At 41.4% G+C, this 25343-nt stretch overlaps 1 protein-coding gene across 1 annotated transcript in view; it reads right to left on the reverse strand.

The window, feature by feature from the left end:
• Positions 1 to 1143: 1143 nt before the first annotated feature.
• Positions 1144 to 25343, reverse strand: part of ADNP2 (ADNP homeobox 2) — a 30170-nt gene continuing 5970 nt past the window's right edge. Inside the window, exons 2-4 of the mRNA XM_049620290.1 lie at positions 23514 to 23634; positions 9330 to 9419; positions 1144 to 4692 (exon numbers count right to left, since the gene is read on the reverse strand). Coding sequence (XP_049476247.1) covers positions 1417 to 4692; positions 9330 to 9419; positions 23514 to 23634 — 3487 coding nt within the window. The 3' untranslated portion in view covers positions 1144 to 1416. The remainder of the gene's footprint in view (positions 4693 to 9329; positions 9420 to 23513; positions 23635 to 25343) is intronic.

Genomic DNA, 25343 nt, shown 5'->3' on the forward strand with positions numbered 1-25343 from the left:
AAACTTCAACAAGCTCTTTTTGGATTTACAACAGAGTACACCAACAATCACAGACCAGTTTCACAATCGCCTCAAAAATGCACATTATAGCAATTACATGCAGGTATTCTACTTTTTAAAATCCATAGAGTAACATCGTCTTATTTCCCAGAGACCGTCATATCCTCTGAGTACGTCGGACAGGTGCCTCTGCTGTGTACCACCAGGAATACGATTTAAGGTCAAAACTGGCTGGTCTCCATTGCTGGCTCTGGTGCTTTTAGTTATTGTGTGTGTGGAAAAAAAACCCTGGAGGTTTAACTGTCCAAAGGACAGTAATACAGTGGAGTTCTTCAGCAATCCCCATCCCACTAACCCAGACAGCTGGGCTAGAGGAAAGCCCATCTCCCCAGAACAAGTACGTTTACCTCTAGAAAACTGTCGAAGATGTAACAGCAACACGGATACAGCTCTTGCTCTACTCATTTCGCTTTGTTCTCTGAAAACCTATGTCTACACTCTAGTTAGCTTCCACACTCAGGGGTAAAAATTTTATTCCTGAGTCACATGGTCCTTTCCTTTCACTGGTTTATGAAGAGTTAGATTGGGAGGAGAGTCTGAGTGTGTGTTCAGCGTTTATTCTAAAGGCACTAAAAATGTATTGTCTTACTTTTGAACGGGGAAATGACTTACCACCATATCAAAAAGGGGAGAAGTCCACACTAAAAAGGATTTCCGCACCTACAAAACTGCTTTATTTGAAAATAACTCTTAACGAGCTAAATAGTAAGCTTCAGGTTCAGTATATTTTTAACAAAGGAAAACATTTGGTTTTCTATGAGTTGTAATAAAAGACAGCAGCTAGGACAAACTTGAAAAAATGTAAATCAGAATCACAATCTAGAAAGCAAGTACCTTGAGAAGAAGAAACCAGCGTAAGTTAATGCAGTGCGTCCTGAGGGAAGCACACACATCACAGGGGTGTGTACTCACTTCTGTCAGCCTCGGCGCTTACCGTTTGCTGCTACACGTGAAGCTAACTGAGGGAGATCAATGCAGTTAATCAAGTATTCTGAAACAAGCTGAAATTTCCTTAAATGAAAACACAAACATACAGATTTCAGTTTTCATCCTACGATACTGACACTACTAGGAAACAAGACGTGCATGAAAGAGCCAAGGATTTAATTTACATGACAGGGAAGAACTAAAAATAATTGTTACAAAATCAAACTGCAGGAAACAATAAATCCGAAACAACTATTCACTTCTTTTATATAGAAGTCTTTCTGAGCACCTGAAATAAATCTAAAGAGCAGCATAAAGACCACTGAAATTGATTAGTTCAACATACAGTGAAGAAAATAACATTTTTTTAAATCTCAATTGAAAAAACTACTAAATATCTAGTACTTCAGATTTCCTATTTTTTTTTTTTTACAAGTTTTGTGGCTCAAACTCAAAGTTCAACCTATGTTTAACATTTTTAAGTTCAGACATATCAAAGCCTAAAAGCACAGAAGGCTTGTGATTTTTTATTGCTTTCATGCAAATGTATCTTCTTTTTCCAAAAAATGAAGCCACATCAATTTTCCACACCCACAAGAGTGAGGAAAGAAGTTCTATTTCCTTTTTACTAGGATATGGTCTCTTGTGGAAATAATCTCTAAGAAATTGCTTTTTTTCCTCGTAAGAACGGTCTTCATATTTTTTAGGATTTAATGCTAAAATCTGAAGGGCATCCTCACTAACGAGTGGTCCCTCTGTCCTGATTTCATTCCTTTGTCTTTTAAAAGGCACCGCACTCGTCACCTTTTCGGGAGCCGGGGCTGCGTCGGTGTTTATGACGAGGGGCCGCTCCTCCACGTCCCTCTGGTCTTCTGTCCCAAAGTGGCCATCGGGCAGCTTCCTCTTCACAGAAAAACTGGAGTCGTGGATCACCTCCCCATTCACCAAGAGCAGCTCGCTGTTCTCAATAAAACTAGGCTGGATCTGGAGGTCTGAGCTGCTGTCCTTTGGGGCACTCCTGCAGCGCAGCAGGTGGATGGCGATGGCTGCCAGGGTCATGTTGCCCGTGTAGACCCCACAGCAGTGGATGCACTTGAAGGCCGGAGACTTCAGGATGGTGTGGACCGTTGGCGTGATGTGGTGCCTCTCCTTCAAATGCAGCTCGTACGCCTCCGTCGTCACAAAGGTGCCAAAGCAAAAGGGGCAAGTCAGAGCCTGTTTGCTGGGGCTCCCAGAGGCGCCCTCCGTCTGGGGCCTCACCTTTATATACACAGGCACCAGTGACTTGGAGTGTATCCCCGCCAGTATCGCCAAGTAGACTTCCCGCTCCCCAAGCTCCTCCTTTGGCAATATGGTAATGAAGTCAAGATGGGGAAACAGCAGGTTGCCATTAGCATCGATATCCAATTGAAAACCTTTGTTACTATAATCCACAGGTAACTTCTTCTTCCCTCGGTGCACAGTCCTACTGTGCTCCGAAAGACCTTTAATGTCATGAAAAGTGCACGGACAGAACAAGCACCCCAGGCCGTGCATGAGCAAGTGATGGATGAGCTCCTCCTCGGACACCAAGCACTTACAAGAGAGACAGCGAACGGTTTTCTCTCTCATCCACTTCAAAAACGGCGCACACGCTGCCAGCTTTTCAGGCTCCAGTTTCTCAGCAGATTTGGACTCACTATGCTTATGAGCCACTTCCATATGAACCTGGTAGACATTGGAAGGGAAGAGCTCATTACAGACCGGACAGGTTTTCCACTGCTTCGCCTGTTTGAGCGCCTGACTGGCCTCTGCCACAGATGGAGACGCCTGAACAAACATATTCTGAGTGGCATTCACCACCACTGGAGGAGAGGGCATGCTGGCCATGGAACTGGCCATCTGCGCAGCTGTGCCCGACTGCAGGAGCTGGATGGGCACCTGGGGTGGGGGCACAGTTGCAACACCTCCTGGAGGCACAGGCAAAGTGACAGATACGGGGGCAAGTGTGTACGTGGGAATCCCATTCACCTGTTTCCCTGTAGGTATCAGCTGTCTGAGAATAGAGCCTGACGTGAGGAAAGTGGTGTTCTGAGAAGCGCCAGGTCTAACTGGCTGACCTGCAGGCAGGATGTTGGTGCTCACAGGCTGATTCAGTTGCAGGACGCCAGGCCTCACTGGCTGGCCCACAGGGAGCACTCCTGACATGACAGGCTGGCTGAGCTGCAGAACACCGGAATTAATACCCTGGTTCACAGGGAGAACACCCGACGAGACCGTCTGGTTGGGAGAAAGGAGCCCCGGTGGGACGACCTGGCCTGCAGGCAAAACCCTCAGCGGGACCGTCTGGCCCGCAGACAGAACCCGCGAGGGAGCCGTCAGCCCAGCGGGGAGAACCCCCGATGGGGCCGTCTGGCCAATGGGGAGAACCCCTGACTGGACCATCTGGCCCGCAGGAAGCACCCCAGAAGTTGCCGTCTGTCCCGAAGGGATGACCCCGGCAGGGGTCATCTGGCCTGCAGGCAGGACCCCTGACGGGACTGTCCGGCTCACAGAAATCACCCCTGGTGAGACGGCCTGAAGAACCCCGGGAGTGACGGACGGACTGACAGGAAGAACTCCAGGCCCAGCAGGTCTGTTTACTGAAAGAACTCCAGGCCCAACTGGTCTGTTTATGGGCCCGACTGGCTGGCTAAGGGATACAGCCCCTGGGCGGATGGTCTGGTTTAAGGGGAGGACACCAGTTGCAACAGACTTATTGATAGGTCCGACTGGCTGACTCAAGGGCAACACAGGAGGATTTGCAGACTGATTAAGCGGGACTCCATGAGAAAGAAAGACAGGCTGCGGGGCTGAGGGCGGCAGAGGGAGGTTGCTCTGGCCCACCGGCAGAGGACTGGAGACCAGGGTCACGTGGGACTGGGCAACAGCAGGCGGAGAGTGGGTGAGGCTTCCAGAAGTGCCTGAGGCCACAGTCACTGGCTGGACTGCGCCCTGCACTGGCTGCACGACGGTCTGGCTTTGGCTGTTCTGTGGCAAGGCAAGACGAAAGCAGGGAGATGTAGCTGCGATGCCCGGAGCTCCGCCGTTTGGGGGCACGGCCAAGGGTGCCGCTGGCTTTGGAGCAATGTGCATCTGCTTCAAAAGGCCGGGCTTCTTAATATGTTCTGAGATCACAGATCTGAGTTTATTTTCCAAATCCCTGTGTATATCTGAAGTCAAAATATGGTACATTAAAGCATCCTGGCTGCTGGCATTGGCGTTGCACTTTTTACAATAGTACTTGTCAGACGGTGGCATCTTCTCAGTAGAAAGACTTTCGTCGGTTTTCGGTTGCTCACCCGTTTCCTCAGTTCGCAGGCCAAAGTAGGAGTTAATTAAGTAGTGAAAATGGGCTACCAGCACATGCTTCTTCATACTGTAGTACAAAGTGTTTGAAAAGTTACATTTTAAACATGTAAAACTTATCACATCACTCCTAGAAGACTTAGGTTCACCTAAAATATTCACTGTGTAGTTCTGGACTTTCCGGACAGGTGCATGAAACATTCTGAAGTGCCTTCCCACAACTTTGGGTTGAGAGGAAAATACACAGTTTGGGCAAGGGATCACCAGCTCTTGATCAATTTCGTCTTCATGGTAGCGATGTAAATGATTTTTGAATGAAGTAAGCACTTTTGTAGAGTATTTACAGAGGCTACAACAGTATGGCTTTGTTCGATATCTCTGTTAAAAAAAAAAAAGAAAGTCAAACATACTTCAATAAAAATGCCAGATCCTACACCTTCTACAGTTCACAAGTATAGGATTCTTTTTCTTCTAATGTGCCAGATAATGTAACACTATCACCCCTCAGGGAATGGTGTTTTTCTGAGCCAGGGCAAGCTTTTTCTTAGAGGGCCAGAGAGTAAATACTGCCTCTATGCCAACTACTTGGTGCAGCCATCATAACACAAAAGCGCCTGTAGATAATATGCAAGTCAATGAGCGTGGCTTTGTGCCAACAAAACTATACAGACACTAGTTCAAATTTCAAAGAACTTTCATATCACAAAACAGTATTCATTTTTCGCCTCAAACGTCTAAAAATGTAGCAGCGATTCCTAGCTGCAGACGGTGCTCACAGGACCTGGCCCATAGCACGTCACTCCCTGACCCCTTCCAGGCCATCTACTAAAACCTGAATCTCCTCACTCCAGTACAAGAAACTCAGTTCTCTGCTACAGAAAGTTAGTTTCTCCCTTTCTCCTCCCATTTCCCCTAGTTCCAATGTTGTTTATACTTCAAATTCTAAAACCTCTAGAATTTACCTGCAAATAACCTAACATGCAAATTGTTAAACCGTCATTACTGTTATTTCCCTCACTCCTAGAAAAGGTAGGAGCCAAATGGACAGTGCTTACAACACGCAAGTGTCCAATACGCTATGTGACAAGTCGTAAGGAAAGAGGCTGTTCCTCAAGAGCTACAACAATCCTGAACGAGTTCCAGGCCAGAACGCAGACCAACCACGCAGAACTTCTCTTCGGGGCAAACATAGGGGAATCCAACAGGCTTGGGGCATAAGAACAGGCATCTGTATAAGAGCAAGACAACGGAGCAATGCAATGTTCTAACATCCAAAAATTTGCTGGGTTTGTGAAGGTCTGACAGCCGTGAAGTCTTTGGTCTCGCAAGTCTCCAGACCCTAGAGGTGCTGAACCACAGAACACCTGGCCCTAGTGTCACTGAGGAGGAAGGTAAGACCTGGACCTTCACGCTGGGTCCCAGCATCGGCTGTAGGGGAGATCGGCTGTGTCGTAGATCTCTCTAAGACACGGATTCTTGCTGCCACAGCGGATCACCCCACCCTTCCTAAGCTTGTGTTCTCATGCCCCCACACACATTCTGTAGCTTCTGTCACCCTCTCTCTCCTATTTGTACAGGTTTCCCTCTTGTCACAAGTCAGAGAAGTCACCCAAACATGTTCAGCAGTGTGGAACTGCCTTCTCAGCAATTAGCAATATCCCAGGTTCTGCCATTCTGATAGCACGCAGAATAAACCTAAGGCAACAGCCAACCCCGGACCAAAAACTAAAAAAACAACAACCCGTATTTCACAGATTCATATTTTATTATCTCAGAAATCTGGATACACCTTACAACTAACAGTTCAACAGTACAACAAAGTTTAAGCATTGCTTTAGGTTTTTTTTATTAGTGGTTCGTTAAAAAATGGTGTGTCTCAGAACATAGTCAATAATTTTGTAATAACATTGTATGGTAACTGACTACACTTATTGTGGGGAGCACTGAGAAATGTATACAGTTGTTGAACCACTGTGTACATCTGAAACTAACATTATACATCAACTATACTTGACTAGTACAATTTTTTTAGCATTTTTAATTTTTATCTTTTATATATATATGTGTGTGTGTGTATATATATATATATATGTATTTTATTTTAGAGAGAGAACACGCATACGTGCAAGCAGGGGGAGGGGCAGAAGGAGAGAAAGAGAGAATCTCAAGCAGGAGCCACACTCAGCTTGGAGCCTCACACAGGCTCAATCCCACAACCCCGCGATAATGACCTAAGCCAAAATAAAGAGTTGGACCCTCCACTGACAGCCACCCAGGTGCCCCTAGAATTTTTTATTTTTAAGTAACCTCCACACCCAATGTGGTGCTCAAACTTACAACCACGAGATCAAGAGCCTCATGGTCTACCAACTGAGGCAGCCAGGAGCCCCAATAATACATTTTTTAAATGGTGTGTTTTATACTTAATGAAATAGCATAGTGAAAAACCAGTTAATGAAAATTACAGTCAATGAAAGAGCCAAAAGAAATTACTAACAACTGCACGTTACTATACATTAATGTTGAACAGATCTTTGGATTAGGGAAAGATTTCTTAAATATGAAAACATAAACATAATCCATAAAAAAAAAAAAAAAAAACTGATAAACTGGACTCCATCAAAGTAAGAAAGCTTTTGCTCCGTGAAAGACACTGTTGGGGTGCCTAGGTGGCTCAGTCAGTTAAGTGTCCGACTTTGGCTCAGGTCATGATCTCTCGGTTTGTGACTTCAAGCCCTGCGTCGGGCTCTGTGCTGACAGCTCAGAGCCTGGAGCCTACTTCAGATTCTGTGCCTCCCTCTCTCTCTGCCTCTCAAAAGTGGAAGGGAGGGAAGGAGGGAGGGAGGAAGGAAGGAAATGAAAGAAATACACTGTTTAAAATATAAAAAGACAAGCCACAGGCTAGGAGACAATATTTGCAAACCTCACACCTAATAAAGGACTTATATCCAGAATACATGTTGTAGACATGTTCAAGTCCCAATAAGAAAAAAATAACCCAAATTTTAGAAAATGGGTAAAAGACTTTTACACTACCGGAGGGCATCCAGCTGCCAAATATACACATGAAAAGATGCTCAACATCATTAGTCACTAGGTAAATGCAAATTAAAACCAGAAAAGGTACCACTACAACCCTATTAGAATGGAAAATAAGTGGATAAAACCATAAGCACCATAAATGAGACAGAATTGAGGCTAGCTTGCGTGCACAGTAACTAGACCCCCCCCCCCCATCACAGAGGGAAAGCAAAATGGTATAGCCACTTTGGAAAACAGTGTGGCATCTGTCATAAAGATAAATATGTACTTCTTTATCATATACAATCCAGCAATCTCAAGCCTAGGCACTAGGCACTAGGCAAGAGAAATGAAAGTCTACGTTCCCATAACAGCCCCCTGCGGAAGCTCTGGGGTGAATACCACTGGGGAACACGGGGAGTGGAGACCTGGGCCCTACTGGCAACAGAGGAAGAAAAATGACCAAGGACAGATGCAGAGGATGGAGTGAGGCATCTAGGTGCTGGCAGAAACCCCTGCCCTGGACAGTGCACCGTCTCCCTGTCAGGCTGCTTCCTCAGGTCTTGCACTGAGCTCCGTCACATGACGGGACCTTAGCACGTCTCTCTCCCCAAAACCCGAATGTTTAACAAATCTCTTTTTTCTGAGCCCCTGAAGACCTCACTGTAGCACAAGCCACAGAATCAATCCAGCATGACTGCACATTTCTGCCACCTTAGGAACAAACAGGAATAAGGCCCTGAGCTAGCAGACAGCACAGCCTCTGCCACACCAGGCTTTGGTGGCTTTTCTGAACATGGTGTCTAGTCAACAAATCCAAACACCACTATTTCATACGGATTTAACACGTTATGCCTGGGCTCTATTCACCCCAACAAAAACATACACACCTTGAGGAAAAAACCTAACTTGTACCTCTTTGTATTAGGCACTCAGAAAGTTTTACCTACTTTGTAGCAGGTTTCAAAAAGTGTTTCTTGATGAAAAGCATATAATTATATATTACAGTGCATGTTGCGTTATAGGATCTTCTGAGAATTTGGAAGACAGAAATCAGTGAGATGTAAGAAAAGATTCATGAAGTCAAGGTCTTCAAAGCAAGGCATATCTGAACAGCCATATGCTGTTCCAAGCAGGAGAATTACCAAGTCAAAGTGGTTTCAAGGCATCTTGTGTCTGATGGTAGAGAGGGAAGTGTTGGGTCAAGGAGGGCAGGAGACCAACAGGTGTGACACAAGACAGGCAGAAAAGTGGAACTGAGAACAGTTGACAACAGAAATGTTGATACAGAAAATTGTGACAGAACAATGATTGACTAGTGATAGGAAAAGTTTATTTAAAGTCAAAAGTCCTGGGGAGCCTGGGTGGCTCAGTCAGTTAAGTGTCTGACTTCAGCTCAGGTCATGATCTCGCAGTCTGTGGGTTGGAGCCCCGCACTGGGCTCTGTGCTGGGACAGGCTGAGCATGACAGTGAGGAAGATGCTAATGTTATCGATGGCTGGATAGTAGGAAAGGGTTTCCAGAAAACACTTTAATAAGGAGAATTTAGCTTGAATCTGCTTGGGTTTGGTCTCAAATTATTATAAATTGTATTCCTCAACTAAAAGATCCGTATTTTTAAATTGTAAGCTTTCAACTTTAAATTTCTGAAACCAGGATGTACTTTCATCACACATAATGTCATGGCATTTCTTTTTACTCAGAATAGTTAGAAACCAAGGCCCTTCTTATATGAATAGCATCTTATGATCAAGGACAAATAACAGTTTCACTACATCACTTTTTCAACTTTATGTACAGAAACCTCTCAAAGCATCAATGATTCTATATTATAAAGCGTTTCACTTTCTCCTGCTCCTTCCCTGAGTGTTTCCATTTACGCCTCTCCCCCTCACTCATCAGCAATCCCAACACATGTGATGTTCCTCAAAAGTAAACTGAAACTTACCCCCAGCTTCTGAGGAAACATAAAAGTCAAATACAAAAATACATACCACTTTCTTTCCAGAAGGTTCCCAGAGAGAAATATCTCCCCATGATGTGTTAAAAAAGTACTTCTCTCCTGGATCAAAGCCTTTAAGGTCCTTTTAAAAAGGGAGAAAAAGAGAGACCATTAAGCAATTTCAGAAGATAAATAACCTGAAGGGATTACTTAGCACCTAAGAAATCCGCGTGGGAAAGTGAAATGAAAATGTAGCCCATGAGCAAACTGCAGCCATAAAGCACAAGAACAGAGGAAAAGGCTGAAATAATCCAATTAAATATTAAAGTCTTAACGATCTTTTGAAAAAAAATATTTTATTTTTTTAATTTACATCCAAGTTAGTTAGCACATAGTGCAGCAATGATTTCAGTAGATTCCTTAATGCCCCTCACCCATTTAGCCCATCACCCCTCCCACAACCCCTCCAGTAACCTGTTCGTTCTCCATATTTAAGAGTCTCTTATGTTTTGTCCCCTTCCGTTTTTAGTTTCCCTTCCCTTGTGTTCATCTGTTCTGTGTCTTAAAGTCCTCATATGAGTGAAGTCATATATTTGTTTTTTTCTAATTTCGCTTAGCATAATACCCTCTAATTCCATCCACGTAGTTGCAAATGGCAAGATTCCATTCTTTTTGATTGCCAAGTAATACTCCATTGTGTATATATACCACATCTCTTTTATCCATTCATCCAGTGACAGACATTTGGGCTCTTTCCATACTTTGGCTATCGGTGATAGTGCTGCTGTAAACATTGGCATGCACGTGCCCCTTCGAAACAGCATACCTGTGTCCCTTGGATAAATACCTAGTAGTGCAATTGCTGGGTCACAGGGTGAAAAATTTTTTTAACATTTATTTTTGAGAGAGACAGAGAATGAGCAGGGAAGAGGCAGAGAGACAGAGGAGACACAGAATCTGAAGCTGTCAGCACAGAGCTCCGAGCTGTCAGCACAGAGACTGAGTTGGGGCTCGAGCTCACAAACTGCAAGATTATGACTTCAGCCCAAGTTGGACGCTTAATCGACTGGGACACCCAAACACCCCTAAAAATTAAAGTTTTAAATTGTAGTTAAAAACTATAGTTTTATAAGAAATAAACAGATGAGATTTCCCACTAATGATTTTTATTTTTTAAGTTTATTTTGAGACAGCACAAGCATGGGTGGGGCAGAGGGAGATGGGGAAGGAGGATCTCGAACTCATGAACCCTGAGATTATGACCTGAGCCGAAGTTGGACACTTAACCGACTGAGCCACCCAGGCGTCCCCCTGCCCCCATAATTTTCAAAAAAGAGAAGCGCCATAAGCAAACACGGTCTTCTGTCAGGGGTGAGCACTTGGGAGGCTCCTGGGAGAGTATCAAGTAGGAGCTCCAAGTGTGTGCCTGACCAAGGACACCAGAGTCAGTATGGGGAGGACAGTGTGGACAAGGGTGCGGCCAACACAACAGAAGGGGGTGAGGAGACGGAGGGAGGGATGGGGATAGTGAGAACTGGACAACCAGATGCAACAGTGTTCACACTGAATCCTGCGTCAGATAAACCAAGTACAAAACGTATCTGGAGGAAAACTGGAGAAGTCAGAATGTGGACTAGGTATCAGATGAGAAAGACAAGCGTTAACAACACCGAAAGATGCAGGAAACTGAAAAAGCATGATCAGTAAGAGAATAAGAGCTCACTGTGGTAAAGACTCTACTCACATAAGTGTTTGCACAAAGAAAGAGAAGGCTAAACAATAAGATGTCAGTAGCGGTAATCTCTGAATGGCAGAAATGTGGCATTTAAAATTTTATTTTCTAAAGAAAGGATTACCTCCATTTTCTAACTTTCCCAATTTACACTGCTGTTTTTACAATGATTAAAGATTATTTGTAATACAAAAAAGAATTAGTTAAGCCAGATAATAATATAATAGCTGTCTTCAACTGTACCTATGCTAATACACTGCTTACCAAGTCAATTCAGAACTAGAGAAAAGTGCAAATTCGTACAAAGATTTAAATTGGAAATAATGTATTCTGAGGTGATGACATATGTACAAGTAAAATGTATGACAACAATAACACAAAGGCTAGAATGGGAAATGAGAGCATAGTATTGATGTTTTTTTCGTTTAATCTATCTTTATTAAGTAATCTCTATACCCCATGTGGGACTAGAACTCACAACCCTGAGATCGAGTCACATTTTCTACCAACTGTGCCAGCCAGACACCCTTTGTAAGGTTCTTATATGTGGAGCAGTATTATATTAGAAGGTAAACAGGGGCGCCTCGGGGGCTCAGTTGCTTAGGCATCGGACTCTTGATTTCAGCTCAGGTCATGATCTCACAGTTCGTGAGTTCAAGCCTTGCATCAGGCTCCATGCTAACGGTGCGAAGCCTGCTTGGGATTCTCTGTCTCCCTCCCTCTCTGCCCCTCCCCTGCTTGTGCTCATGCTCGCATGCTCTCGCTCTCTCTCAAAAACAAATAAATAAACTTAAAAAAAAAAAAAAGGTAAACAAAAACATACAGCTAATAAGCCAATAATGGGAGATAAAATGGAATCATAAAAACTGTTCAATCCAAAACAAAGCAGAAGAATAAAAAAGGAAGCACAGAGAAGACAGTAAAAAGAAACAGTGACATGGGCAATTTGAACCCAACCATATCCATAACCACATTAAAGAACAAGAGCTGGAAACTTTTTCTAAAGTAAAAGCCAGATAACAAATATCTAGGGCTCTGCCAGCCATGCAGGCTCTCACACAACTACTCAGTGCCACCATCATACACAAAGGCAGCCATGAACACTAACAAGCATGGCTATGTTCCAAGACAGTTTATTTACAAAACAGACAGCAAGCCAGATTTGGCCCACGAAGCATAGTTTGCCTACCCCTGGTCTAAATACTTAAATTAAGAGGCACAGAGTATCAGACTGGGTAAATAAAAACAAGATCCAATTAAATGCTATCTACACATTTTAAACGTTCATTTTAAACGTTGTTTTAAATGTTTATTTTTGAGAGAGAACAAGTGGGGGAGGGGCAGGGAGGGACGGAGACAGAGCATCTCCAGCAGACTTCACACTGTCAGCAACAAGCCAACTTGGGGCTCAAAGTCAAACTCACAAACCAGGAGATCATGACCTGAGCCGAAATCAAGAGTCGTACACTTAACTGACTGAGCCACCAGGCGCCCCCAAAATTTCACTTTAAATACAAAGACAGACAGGTTAAAGGTAAAAAGATGGAAAGAGAGGTGTCGTGCTATCACTAATCAAAAGAAAGCTGGAGGAATCACATTACCATCAAACAAAGCAGATTTCAGGGGGAGAAAAGAATATTAACATGGATAGAAGGTCACTTTGCAACAACAGGACAATTCGTCAGCAGAACAAAGCAATCCTAAACGTGTATGTACTCAGAGAAAAGTACATGAGACAAAAACTGATTAAATTGAAAAGAGAAATAATCAAATCCAAAAATACAGTCGGAGACGTCAACACCCCCTCTTCTCTCAATGAGAGAATATAACAAATCCACAAAAATCAGGAAGGATAAGGATACACAGGACTGAACACCGCCAACCACCTGACCACCTGACCAAACGCTAATAGAGCTCTCCAGCCAGTAACAGCAAATCCACATGAAACACTTACCAAGACAGAGCTTGTGCAGAGCCCTAAGTCTCAATAAATTTAAAAGAATTAGAATAATTATAAAGTATATTCTCTAACCAAAGCAAAATTTAACAGCAATCTGTAACAAAAAATAATCTAGAAAATCCCCAAATTCTAGAAACTAAACACCCTTTTAATTCATGGATCAAAGAAGAAATCATGAACAAAATCAGACAGCATTTCAAAACTGAATGAACGTAGAAACACGGTAAATCAAATGTGAAGGATACTTCTGCAATGCTCTCAAGGTACATTTATGGTGTTAGGTACTAAGAAAACAAAGGCCTAAAAAACAAGATCACCACGGCTCCTACAGATAAGAAATCATATGAACAACTTTATGTCGATAAATAGGACAACTTAAGTTGAAATGGATAAATTCCTTGAAAAAAGACCACCAAAGCTGGTTCAAAAAAAAAAAAAAAAAAGGAGAAAGAGAAAGAGATGATAACTTGATATCTAGTCAAGAAATTGAATTCAAAGTTAAAAACCTTCCCACAAATAAAACTCCAACTGCCGATGGCTTCGTTGGGAATTCTAAGCATTTACAGAAAAAATATTATCAATTCTACACTAAGTTCTTAAAGAGGAAGAAACAATTCCCAGTTCATTCCACAAGGCCAGCATTACCCTGACACCAAAACCAGACAAAAGATATTACAGACCATGTCACTCATGAACATAGATGGAAAAATCCTTAAGAAAAATTTTGCAAATCCATCCAACATATAAAAAGAACCAAGTGAGGCTCCTGGGTGGCTCAGGTCACGATCTCGCAGTTCGTGAGTTCTAGCCCCACATCGGACTCCCTGCAGACAGTGCGGAGCCTGCTTAGGATTCCTCCCCCCCCCCAAAATAAATAAATAAACTTAAAAAATGGGGCTAACAATCACACTGCATGGTAACATAATGAACATTCTTACTGCTATTTTAAGCTTCATTTCAATTTTTTTTTTAATTCAATACCACCAAATGTTAAGGATACAACTGAAACCCTCACACACTATTTTTTTTTAATGTTTATTTATTTTTGAGACAGAGGGAGACAGAGCGCGAGTGGGGGAGGGGCAGAGAGAGAGGGAGACACAGAATCTGAAGCAGGCTCCAGGCTCTGAGCTGTCAGACCAGGCCCGATGCGGGGCTCAAACCCACGAACCGTGAGATCATGACCTGAGCCGAAGTCGGACACTTAACCAACTGAGCCACCCAGGTGCCCCCCTCACACACTATTATTAACAGGAGTGTGGAATCACACAACTACATAAAGGTCTGGCCGATTCCTATAAAACTAAACAAATAACCCCATAAACAGATGTCCACAAAAATATTTTTATAAGAACATTCATAAGAACCTTATTCACAATAACTAAAAACTAACAAGAGCCTAGGTGTCGAACGTCAGAAGGATCAATAAACTAATCCATCTAGGTAATGGAATACTGCAACCACACAGAACAATCTCTCACAGGAGCACACATAATTTCATTTACATAAAACTGTAGAATAGGCAAATCTAATCTATAGTACAAAATTTCAGAACAGTGGTAGTCAGTGGAGTGGGGCAGGGACTGACTGAAACAGGGCCAGAGGAAACTTTCTGGAGTGAAGGAATTGTCCTACATCTTGATGGAGACTCGTATTTCATGAAGATATGCACGTCACAAATCATCATCTGAAGACACTTTAGTGCATTTCACAGCATATGAATTCCCCACCCCCCAAATGCTGTAACAAACACTAAACTCTAGTGACACGTAAGCTGAGTGTTAAGGGTAAAATGTACTGTTGCTGCAACATTCTTTGGAATGCATCAAAAAATAAGAATGATGGGCTAAAGACAAACACATAATTGTTTAATATATGGAATTATTCCTATATACATACAATTGTTTTACAGATGATGATTTTTATATATGCACACACACACACACACACACACATATATATATTAATTTTGTAGAATTTAGGTAGATGAGCTTTCACTGTACAGTCCTTTCAACATCTCTGTAGGTTTAAATTTTTCATAAGAAAATACTGGAAAAGAGGGGCACCTGGGTGGCTCAGTCGGTTAAGTGTCCGATTTCAGCTCAGGTCACGATCTCGCGTTCCGTGAGTTCGAGCCCCGCATCAGGCTCTGGGCTGACGGCTCAGAGCCTGGAGCCTGCTTCCGATTCTATGTCTCCCTCTCTCTCTGCCCCTCCCCCGTTCATGCTCTGTCTCTCTCTGTCTCAAAAATAAATAAACGTTAAAAAAAAATTTTTTTTAAAGAAAATACTGGAAAAGAAAGAAACAGCAATGTTTTGTCACAGGAGATAAGGGAGGAGAGTTTATTATTTTTTTAAATATTATTTATTGTCAAGTTGGCTTCCATCCAATACCCAGTGCTCATCCCAACAAGTGCCCTCCTCAATGCCCATCACCCACTTTCCCCTCCCCCACCCTGCATCAACCCTCAGTTTGTTCTCTGTATTTAAGAGTCTCTTATGGTTTGCCTCCCTCCCTCTGTAACTCTTTTTTTGCCCCTTCCCTTCCCCGCCCCCATGGTCTTCGGTTAAGTTTCTCAAGATCCACATATGAATGAAAACATATGGTATCTGTCTTTCTCTATTTCACTTTAGCTTAATACCCTCCAGTTCCATCCACATTGCTGCAAATGGCAGGGTTTCATTCTTTCTCATTGCCGAGCAGTATTCCTTGTGTATATAAACCACATCTTCGGGGCGCCTGGGTGGCGCAGTCGGTTAAGCGTCCGACTTCAGCCAGGTCACGATCTCGCGGTCTGTGAGTTCGAGCCCCGCGTCAGGCTCTGGGCTGATGGCTCGGAGCCTGGAGCCTGTTTCCAATTCTGTGTGTCTCCCTCTCTCTCTGCCCCTCCCCCGTTCATGCTCTGTCTCTCTCTGTCCCAAAAATAAATAAAAAAACGTTGAAAAAAAAATAAAAAAAAAACAAAAAAACAAAAAACCACATCTTCTTTATCCATTCATCAGTTGATGGACATTTAGGCTCTTCCCATAATTTGGCTACTGTTGAAAGCACTGCTCTAAACATTGGGGTACATGTGCCCCTATGCATCAGCACTCCTGTATTCCTTGGGTAAATTCCTAGTAGTGCTATTGCTGGGTCAGAGGGTAGTTCTATTTTTAATTTTTTGAGGAACCTCCACACTGTTTTCCAGAGCGGCTACACCAGTTTGCATTCCCACCAACAGTGCAAGAGGGTTCCCGTTTCTCCACATCCTCACCAGCATCTGTTGTTTCTTGAGTTGTTAATTTTAGCCACTCTGACCCGAGTGAGGTGGTATCTCAGTGTGGCTTTGATTTGTATTTATGGGAGGAGAGTTTAAAGGAAGTGTTCTCCAATGCCAGGTGTGTGGGGGGGGGGGGGGGGGGGAGCTAGTAAGAAAGAAAAAACAATTATTAGGAAATAAATGGATACTAACAATATTCCAATATATTTTTATAGATAAGATATAGAAACAACAGGTTAATAAGCTCCTAAACATCTACTTATACATATATAGGTCTCTTAAAGATTGGTATAGGGGTGGGCTCACAACATGACAATCTGTAACACTGGTTTAAATGTCAATTTAATCCAAGACTTGACCCACAGAAATGGCTACTCTGAACACAACAGCACAAACTTGATGCAGTGAAGAACCAAGAATAAGTACCTAAATAAACAGAAAGACATTCAATGTTCATGGGTAGGGATACTGTCAAGATGTCAATACTACCCAAAGTGATCTACAACACAATCCTTATCGAAATTCCAAGTCTCTTTTGCATAAATGGAAACCCAACCTTCAAATTCATATGGAACTGCAAGGGAACCCAAATAGCCAAAACAATATAGGAAGGAAGGAAGGAAGGAAGGAAGGAAGGCAGGAATTGGAAGGCTCATACCTCCTGATTTCAAAACTTACCATAAAGCTACAGTAATGAACAGTATATGGGCACCTGGCTGGTTCAGTCTGTGGAGCATGATTCATGATCTCATGTAGCACCAGCATGAGGACAGACATACAGACCAATGGAACAGAACTGAAAGCCCAGAAATAAAACCCAAACATCCATGGCCAAATGATTTTTGACAAAGATGCCAAGTCCATTCAACGAGGGAAAAACAGTCTCTTCGATAAATGGTGCCAGGATAATGAATTTCCACAGGCATAAGAATGAAGTTGGACTCCTACTTCACACCACATACAAAAATTAATTCACAATGAATCAATGATCTAAACAGAAAGAAATACAACAATAAACCTCTTAGAAGAAAACATATAAAAGAATCTTCATGACTGGATTTGGCAATGGATTCTCTGATACAACATAAAAAGCACCAGCAACAATAAAAAAAGAAAAAAAAGAAAGAAACTGAACTTTATCAAAATTTAAAACTTTTGTGCATTGGAAGATACTATCAAGAAAGTAAAAAGAAACCTACAGAATGGGAGAAAGTATCTGCAGATCATATCTAATAAGAGTTTAACAACCAGGAGAAAGAACTGCAATTCAACAAGAGAAAGACAAATAATCCAATTGAAAACTGGGCAAAGGATTTAAACAGAAATCTCTAAAGAAGATCTACAAATGACTAGTGTCCGATTTCAGTTCAGGTCATGATCTCGCGGTTCGTGAGTTCAAGCCCCACATCAGGCTCACTGCTGTCAGCCTGTCTGTGTAGAGACCACTTCAGATCCTCTGTCCCCATCTCTCTGCCCCTCCCCTACTTGTGCTCTCCCAAAAATAAATTAAAAAAAAAAAAAAAAAAGAAGATATACAAATGGCCAAAAAGCACATGAAAGATGCTCACCCTTGTTAGCCACTAGAATGGTAAGGGAGGGAGAGAGAGAAAGGAATAGAAAAAGAGAGAAAGAGGACAAGGACGTGGATAAACTGGAAATCTCATACGCTGCTGGTAGGAATGTAAAAGGGTACAGCCTCTGTGGGAACAGTTTGGCAATTCCTCAAAAAGCTCAACATAAAATTATCACATGATCTAATAATTCTACTCCTAGGTATATACCCAAAAAACTGAAAACAGGGGCTCAAATAGATACTTGTAAGCCAAAGTTCACTGCAACGTCATTCACAACAGCTAACACATGGGACCAACCCAATGTCTACCAAGAGATGAACTGCTAAACAAAAAAGGTGTATTCACACAATGGATATGATTTAGCCATAAAAAGGACCAACATTTTGATACATGCTACAACATGGACTATGCTTAAAAACATTTACCTAAGTGAGATAAACCAGGCACAAAGGGACCAGTATTACAATTCCGCTTACATGACACATCTATAACAGGCAAACCCACGGAGATAGGGTAGATGAGAGGTCACCAGGGGCCGGGCTGGGGAGGACGGAGAGTTACTGTTTCATAATTAAAGTTTCTGTTTGAGGTGATGAAAATTTTGGAAACACAGTGGACCGTGAAACAACACAGGTTTGAACCATACAGGTCCACTTATACACACACTTTTTTCAATGAATATGCACATAGTACTGTAAATGTATTTTCTCATGATTTTTTTAACATTTTCTTTTCTCTAGCTTACTTTATTACAAGAACACAGTACAAAATACATTCAACATACAACTGTTGGTGTTGACTTGTGATGTCAGTAAGGATTCTGGTCAACAGTGGACTATTAGTAGTTAAGTCTGGGGGGAGTCAAAAGTTATGCCCGGATTTGACCACGCAGAGGAAGGGAACTCAGTGCCCCCAACCCCCACAAAGGTCAGGAGTCAACTGCAGATACTGTGGATAGTTGCAAAACAGTGTAAATGTTATTAATACTGATGAAGTGTGTACGTAAAAATGGGAAAAATGGCAAATTCTACGTTATATATGTTTTGCCATAATAAAAAACATCTTTAAATATCCTTGGAAGATTTAGGAGAAAAAAGAGGGCAAAATATTTCATTACTTACTTTACACGGATTATATGCTGAAATATTTTGAATATATTAGGTTAAGTAAACTAAATTATTAAATATAAAAAAAATCTGAGGTCTTAGAAAATACCAGTGAGAGCCAACTCCAAGGGCACAGGACTAGTGCAGCTGTATGGGACCTTGTGCTCAGAAAGGCCAGTGCTGGGGTTTAATGCTCTGTTGTCACCATCTTGAAATTGATGATTATTTTATCTTTGAATTTGTTTTGTAAAACCAAGTCTGATAGGACAATGGGGCACATGGTCCTACCTCCAATTTTCCTGGGGAAGAGTCTGTGCCTGCTCTCCACTCCTCATCCTGCAGTCATTCCCACTCTCATCAACACCACCTGGGGCAGTGACCAAGCTGTTAGGAAGTCCACATTCCATCATCACCTCCAGTGGGAGCCTGGCACAGACTCAGACAGGGGAGGGCTCAGGTGGGGACCTTGACCCCTGCCTGGATCCAGGTACCACAAGCACCCCAGCACAGAGGCTGCAACCCCTTGGGAGTTACTCACATGCCGTGGGTTGGGACAACAGGCCTATGGGCCAGCCCAAACCCACTTTTTTATTTTGTACACTGCCCTGTAAGTTACATCGCCAGCCCCTACTTTAACCAATCAAATGTTAACTTTAAAAAAAAAATCAAGAGACTCCAATGAGTAGCAGGATTTAGATCTACTTTTAGAAAAGAAGATGAGGTTCTTGGAAAAGTCTATCTTCACTAAAGTTCATTTTTCTCATACAGGCTTTCAACAAGACTGTGTTGCCTAAAATCTGAAGTCCTAACTCTTGGGAAAGTACAGTCCCAGACACTCTGGAAATCAGAGAAGGTAGCATGACATCTCACTGAACTTGAAATGCTGGGTAAGGAAGAAGGAAGAATCATGACAGGTGTCCACTCCTTAGCTCCTCCAGTTTCCAATGCAGACTCTGCAAGCCTCACAGTCTTCCGCTAAATTCCCTTTGGCTCAAACTGGTCAGTGTTGGTTTCTATTGCTTGAAACCCAGATTCTAAATACTATGGGGGATTAAGAATAAATGCATCTGACGTGGAAAAGAATTATTAATATAAAATTCAGTGAAAGACAAAAACAAAGCTAGTATACCATCATATATAGGCTGATCACTCTCACTTAAATCTAGAAAAATACACAATGTTAACAACGGATATTTTGGGGTAATGGCTTACGAATGAGTCTTCTTTTCTTATCTATGTTTCTGCATATGTTTTCTAATTTTTCTAAACTGAACTTTACATTCCCTGAATTTTAAACAATTTTATAAAATATAGGACCAGCTACAAATTAAAAAAAAAAAAAAAAAAAAAAACTTCTCCCTCAAAAGAATTAGTAACATTTAACCCAACAGTTAATCTAAATGAATACTTGTAAGCCATTCAGATCTCTCAATTTCACCTTATAAAGTATGTACATATCTGTATCCACATAATCAAGAAAGTAAACAAGTCTTGAACAAATTCAGATGACTAAACACATTCTTAGGCTGATGAAGGAAGCAAAAGTTAGTGTACTGTTCTACACAATGTCAAAAACAAAGGACACCAGGATGAAAATTTTAGTTGTTACTGGTGTTTTATCTAAGAATAAAACAAAACCAATTTTGGAACAGAACTCCATTTATAAACTGAAATCACATTCAAGGTCACGAAAGAGACATGACAGCCAAAGGCCTGACCCTAGACTAGGTCCATCATGGACAAGGAGGACATGCTATAAAGGATCAGAGGATATAAAAATACCAGTTTGCTTCAGTTGATAACCATCCTGTGGTAATGTCAGACTATCCTTATTCTTAGAAAACACACATTTGAAGTACTACACACACACACACACACACACACACACACGAGCAAATGTTAAAGCAAACTGTGAATGACTGGTTAATTTGGCTTAAGTGTAATGTGTTCTTGAATTCACTCTGCTGGTTGGATGGGGGTTAATCAACTGGGTTGTGGTTCTAAATTCCATGTTCCTGGAATACCCTTTCTAATTCTTCCCACTGAGTAATCCTACCCATTCTTTAAAAATAAAGAAAACATTTGAAATCTCATCTCCATAAAGGCCACACTAGCCTCCCCAGCTAGAAGTGATCTTTCTGCCTATTTCTCACTATTACTGTTAACTATGTCTTTCGACTCCTACTAAACTGTCATCTCTCTAATAAAGGTGAGGATCCTGGTATCTTAATTCTCTATATTCCTTCACTGTAATAAGGACACTGAGGTCCAAAGATTAACTGATTTGCCCAAAGTCATATAACTAGCTAAGAGCCAAGATTAAAATAAAAAGCATCTCTTTATATCCCCCCAATGATCCAAAAACATTCTTAGTCTATTTACTGAAAGATGCTACTACCCTTCAGGGCCATTTTTTGAGCATCAACCACATGCCAGGCACCACTGTAGGAGGTTCCCACATGTTATCATTTGAAATATCCTGTGTCTGTATGTACACACTTGTGTTCTTAGCTTATATATTCTCCACAAATATTAAATACACATACTTAGTGCGATAAAGTGATTTACAAGAAAGTTATAAGAAATGATTAATAAGGTTATTCAGATGACCTAATATGGATTTCTCAGATAAATTTGGTCTTCATTCACAGTTCCTGAAAAACGCTTACAAGCTGTAAAGGTGCAATGGTATTTTGTTATTAATGACGGCGACTGGTAGAACCATCCCCCATCCCCCACCCTCCCCACCCCCCACCAAAAAGTGCAGCTGGTTTCCAGGATGACCACCCCAGCTTCTGGGGACGTGAGAGGGGCTGGAAGTTGGACAGACCAAAGACTTAATCAATCATGACTATAAAAATTTTATTTCTCTCTTCAGACAGCTTCCACACGTGGGAAACCAGAACACTTCTGTTATATGAGGGTGGGGGAACCCCCCTTACACACACACATTGTAATTGGGTATGCGAACTTTATTATTGTTTTTTTTAATTTTAGAGAAAGAGAGAGAGAGAGAATGGGGGAGAGGCAGAGGAAGAATTTTAAACAGGCTCCATGTTCAGTGCAGAGCCTGATGCAGGGCTCAATCCCACGACCCTGGGATCATGACCTGAGATGAAATGAACAGTTGGACATTCAACCAATGAGCCACCCAGGCACCCTGGAATTGGGTCTAGGAACTTTAAAACACTTCTCTATTACTAATGGCCTATGTCTACTACCAGCCTTCTCAATCTTGTCTCCAAATAATCACCTTGCTTTCTTCCTCATGCATAAAACATGACTTATAAACACAGATGCAAAGAACTCTTGAGAATCCTCTTACTTTAAGACTGCCGCTGAGCAGTAGCATCTCCCCAAGAGCTTCGACTTCAGTATCTCCCCCATCCTTATATTTGCAGATGGACTTTCCGTCATAGTCTGTTATTAAAAGTATTGCTCTACATGGGTTTTTACTTTCATTCATTCGTTCAAAAAATATTTGTTAAAAATATATATATATATAGATATATGTGTGTATGTGTGTGTGTGTGTGTGTGTGTGTGTCTGTGTGCGCACACCAGATCACAATTTTGATCACCGTTATTACAGTGGATTACGAAACAAGGAGGTCCTTGTCTTCTTACATTTAAGTGGGGGAGACAGATAATAAATAACATCAGGTACTATGGGAGGTCTGAAGCAAAACAGAGCAGGTAACACAACAGAGAATAGAGGGGAAGGCAGCATTTGAGAACAAAGATCTCTCTGCGACAGTAATGTCTGAACAGAGAATTACCTGGAATCCTTCAGAAATTAGTATTTGCCTACTTGAGAGCAACAACCAGTTCTGGCCATAACGAGGATCCTGGTAATTAGTTTTACACCAACTTTTAATAAATAAAATCAACCTGGCTGAAAGTCTGAGATTTAACCCTTCTCAGGCCAATACTGTGACTCAAACTGTTCACGAGTTTAAAAACCAAAAAAAACAAAGAGGACACAGTCTTATTTTGTTAGTTATGAATAAAACATGCATACAATTACCAATGGCTTCAAGGATACACACCAGACCTTAACGATATTTATTTCTTTACTACATATGCCAGCCATGTATTCTCAAGTTATAAGAAAGGAAAAAATTATACGAGAACACAATTTATCAGAGTATGTGACTGTGACTTTAATTTTTAAACTTTTGTTAAGACTGCACATAAATTCACAAATCAGAAAACCCCTATCACATCATGTACAAATTCCCATCTGGTGATTACTCCAACAATAGCGGGAAATCAAGTTAGGGTCTTCTTTTGCTAAAATAACAAATAATTCAATACACTCCCTTCAAGGATCAAAAACCAATATATTTGATAACTAATGATGATAAAAAGGCCCACCTGAAAGTAACTTTAAAAACTTGAACAGCTTAAAGTAGCTCACTTTAAGTCAGAAAGACATAAAGAAGAACTAATGATGCTCTCACGCAGTCATTTGATTAGCAATTTCCATCTTGAAGAACCTTATCCATTCTTCAAAAACTCCCCGTTCAAATCTTGCCTCCATAAGCCAACCTCGTGCCTCTAGCATCACTGTCCTCTCTCCATCTGCCTCATGCACTCTTACCTTCAGCAACTCCTTGCAGCTGTCAAGCCCAATATCCACAAGAATGCCTTTCACCTTTCTTCGTACCTTCCTGATGTTGTCAAGATTTTCCACAGGAATTTGAAACATTTTTGAATCTTTCCTTAAAAAGAAAGAAAACAAAACTGAGTACCTGTATCTATATCTTTAACAGAGTTCGTAAAACACTAAGAACAGAGTAATTTTCAACAAATTATGCTAGGACAACTACATACCCATATGCCAAAAAATGAAGTTCGACTCTTTCTTACCACCATACACAAAAATCAACTCAAAAATGTATCATACACCTCTGTGTTAAGAGCTTAAACCTTAAATCTCAAAAGAAAACAGGCATAAATCTTCGTGACCTTGGATTTGGCATCGGATCCTTAGATATGACACCAAAAACCACTAACAACTAAAGAAAGAGTTGGACTTCATCAAAATAAAATACTTTTACACCTCAAAGAAAACCATCAAAAAAGTAAAAAGAGAATCCACAAAAATGGGAGGAAACATTTGCAAATCGTATTTCTGAGAAGGAACTTCTATCCAGAACATATTAAGAAAATACCTCATAATTCAATAACTAAAAGACAAAGAACCCAACTTAAAAATGGACAAAAGATCTGAATATTTCTCCAAAGATAATATGCAAACAGCCATTAAGCACAGGAAAAGACGCTAAACAACATCAGCTGTGGAAATGAAACTCAAAACCACAATGAAATATGTAATTTTACACCTACTAAAATGGCTACAATTTTAAAAAAAAGAAAAAAGAAAAAAGAAAACAAAGACAACAGCGCTGGAAAGGATGTGGAGCTACTGGACCTCTCATACCTGGAGGGAATCGTGTAAAATGGTGCAACCAGTTTGGAAAATAGTCTGGCAGTTCCTCAAAAGATTAAATATGTAAGTATCACATGAACCATTGATTCCACTCAAGAGAAATTAAAAACATGCATCCAAACAAAAACCTGTTCACAAATGTTCACAGCAGCATTATTCATAATAGCCAAAAAGTGGAAACAACCCACATGTCCATCAACTGATGAATGGACCAATAAAATGTGGTATATCCATACAATGAAATATTTGGCCATAAAAAGAAATAAAATACTGACACGTGCTATGATGTGGATTAGCCCTGAGGAACACTGTGCTAAGTAAAAGAAGCCAGACATGCAGGACCACATATTCTAAGAGTCCATTCTTATCAAGCATCCAGAACAAATTTATGGAGACAGAAAGTAGGATATTAGTTGTCTAGGGCTGAAGAGGAACTCTACGGTGATGGCTGAGGAGCAACACCAATGTTCTAAAAATCAAATGTGATGATGTATGCACAACTCTGTGAATATACTGGAGGACGGTGAATTATTCACTTTAAACAGGTGAATTGTACGGTATGTAAATTACATTTCCATAAAGCTGTTTTTTTCATGTTTATTTTTTTTATTTTTGAGAGAGAGAATGAGAGGGGCGGGGTGGGGGGGGAGAACAAGAGGATCTGAAGCAGGCTCTGTGCTAACAGCAGAGACCAAAACACGGGGCTTGAACTCACAAGTTGACGCTTAACCAACTGAGCCACCCAGGCGCCCCTCCATAAAGCTATTTTTAAAATATCTGAAAAGGCATAAAATTAAACTAAACCCTGTGGTACTTGACCAGAATAGGAGGTACAGGCGTGACCTTATTGTTTTTAATATATACTTAAATAAAAAACTAAGTACAACCGTAAATGTGTGTGTATATATTCCATAGCTTTGTCACTAAGATGGCCTAGAAGCAGCTGCACACTCCAGTAGCAGTGAGCACTCCTAAGGC

The sequence above is a fragment of the Panthera uncia genome (genome assembly GCF_023721935.1).
Source record: "Panthera uncia isolate 11264 chromosome D3 unlocalized genomic scaffold, Puncia_PCG_1.0 HiC_scaffold_8, whole genome shotgun sequence".
NCBI classification, from domain to species: Eukaryota; Metazoa; Chordata; class Mammalia; order Carnivora; family Felidae; genus Panthera; species Panthera uncia.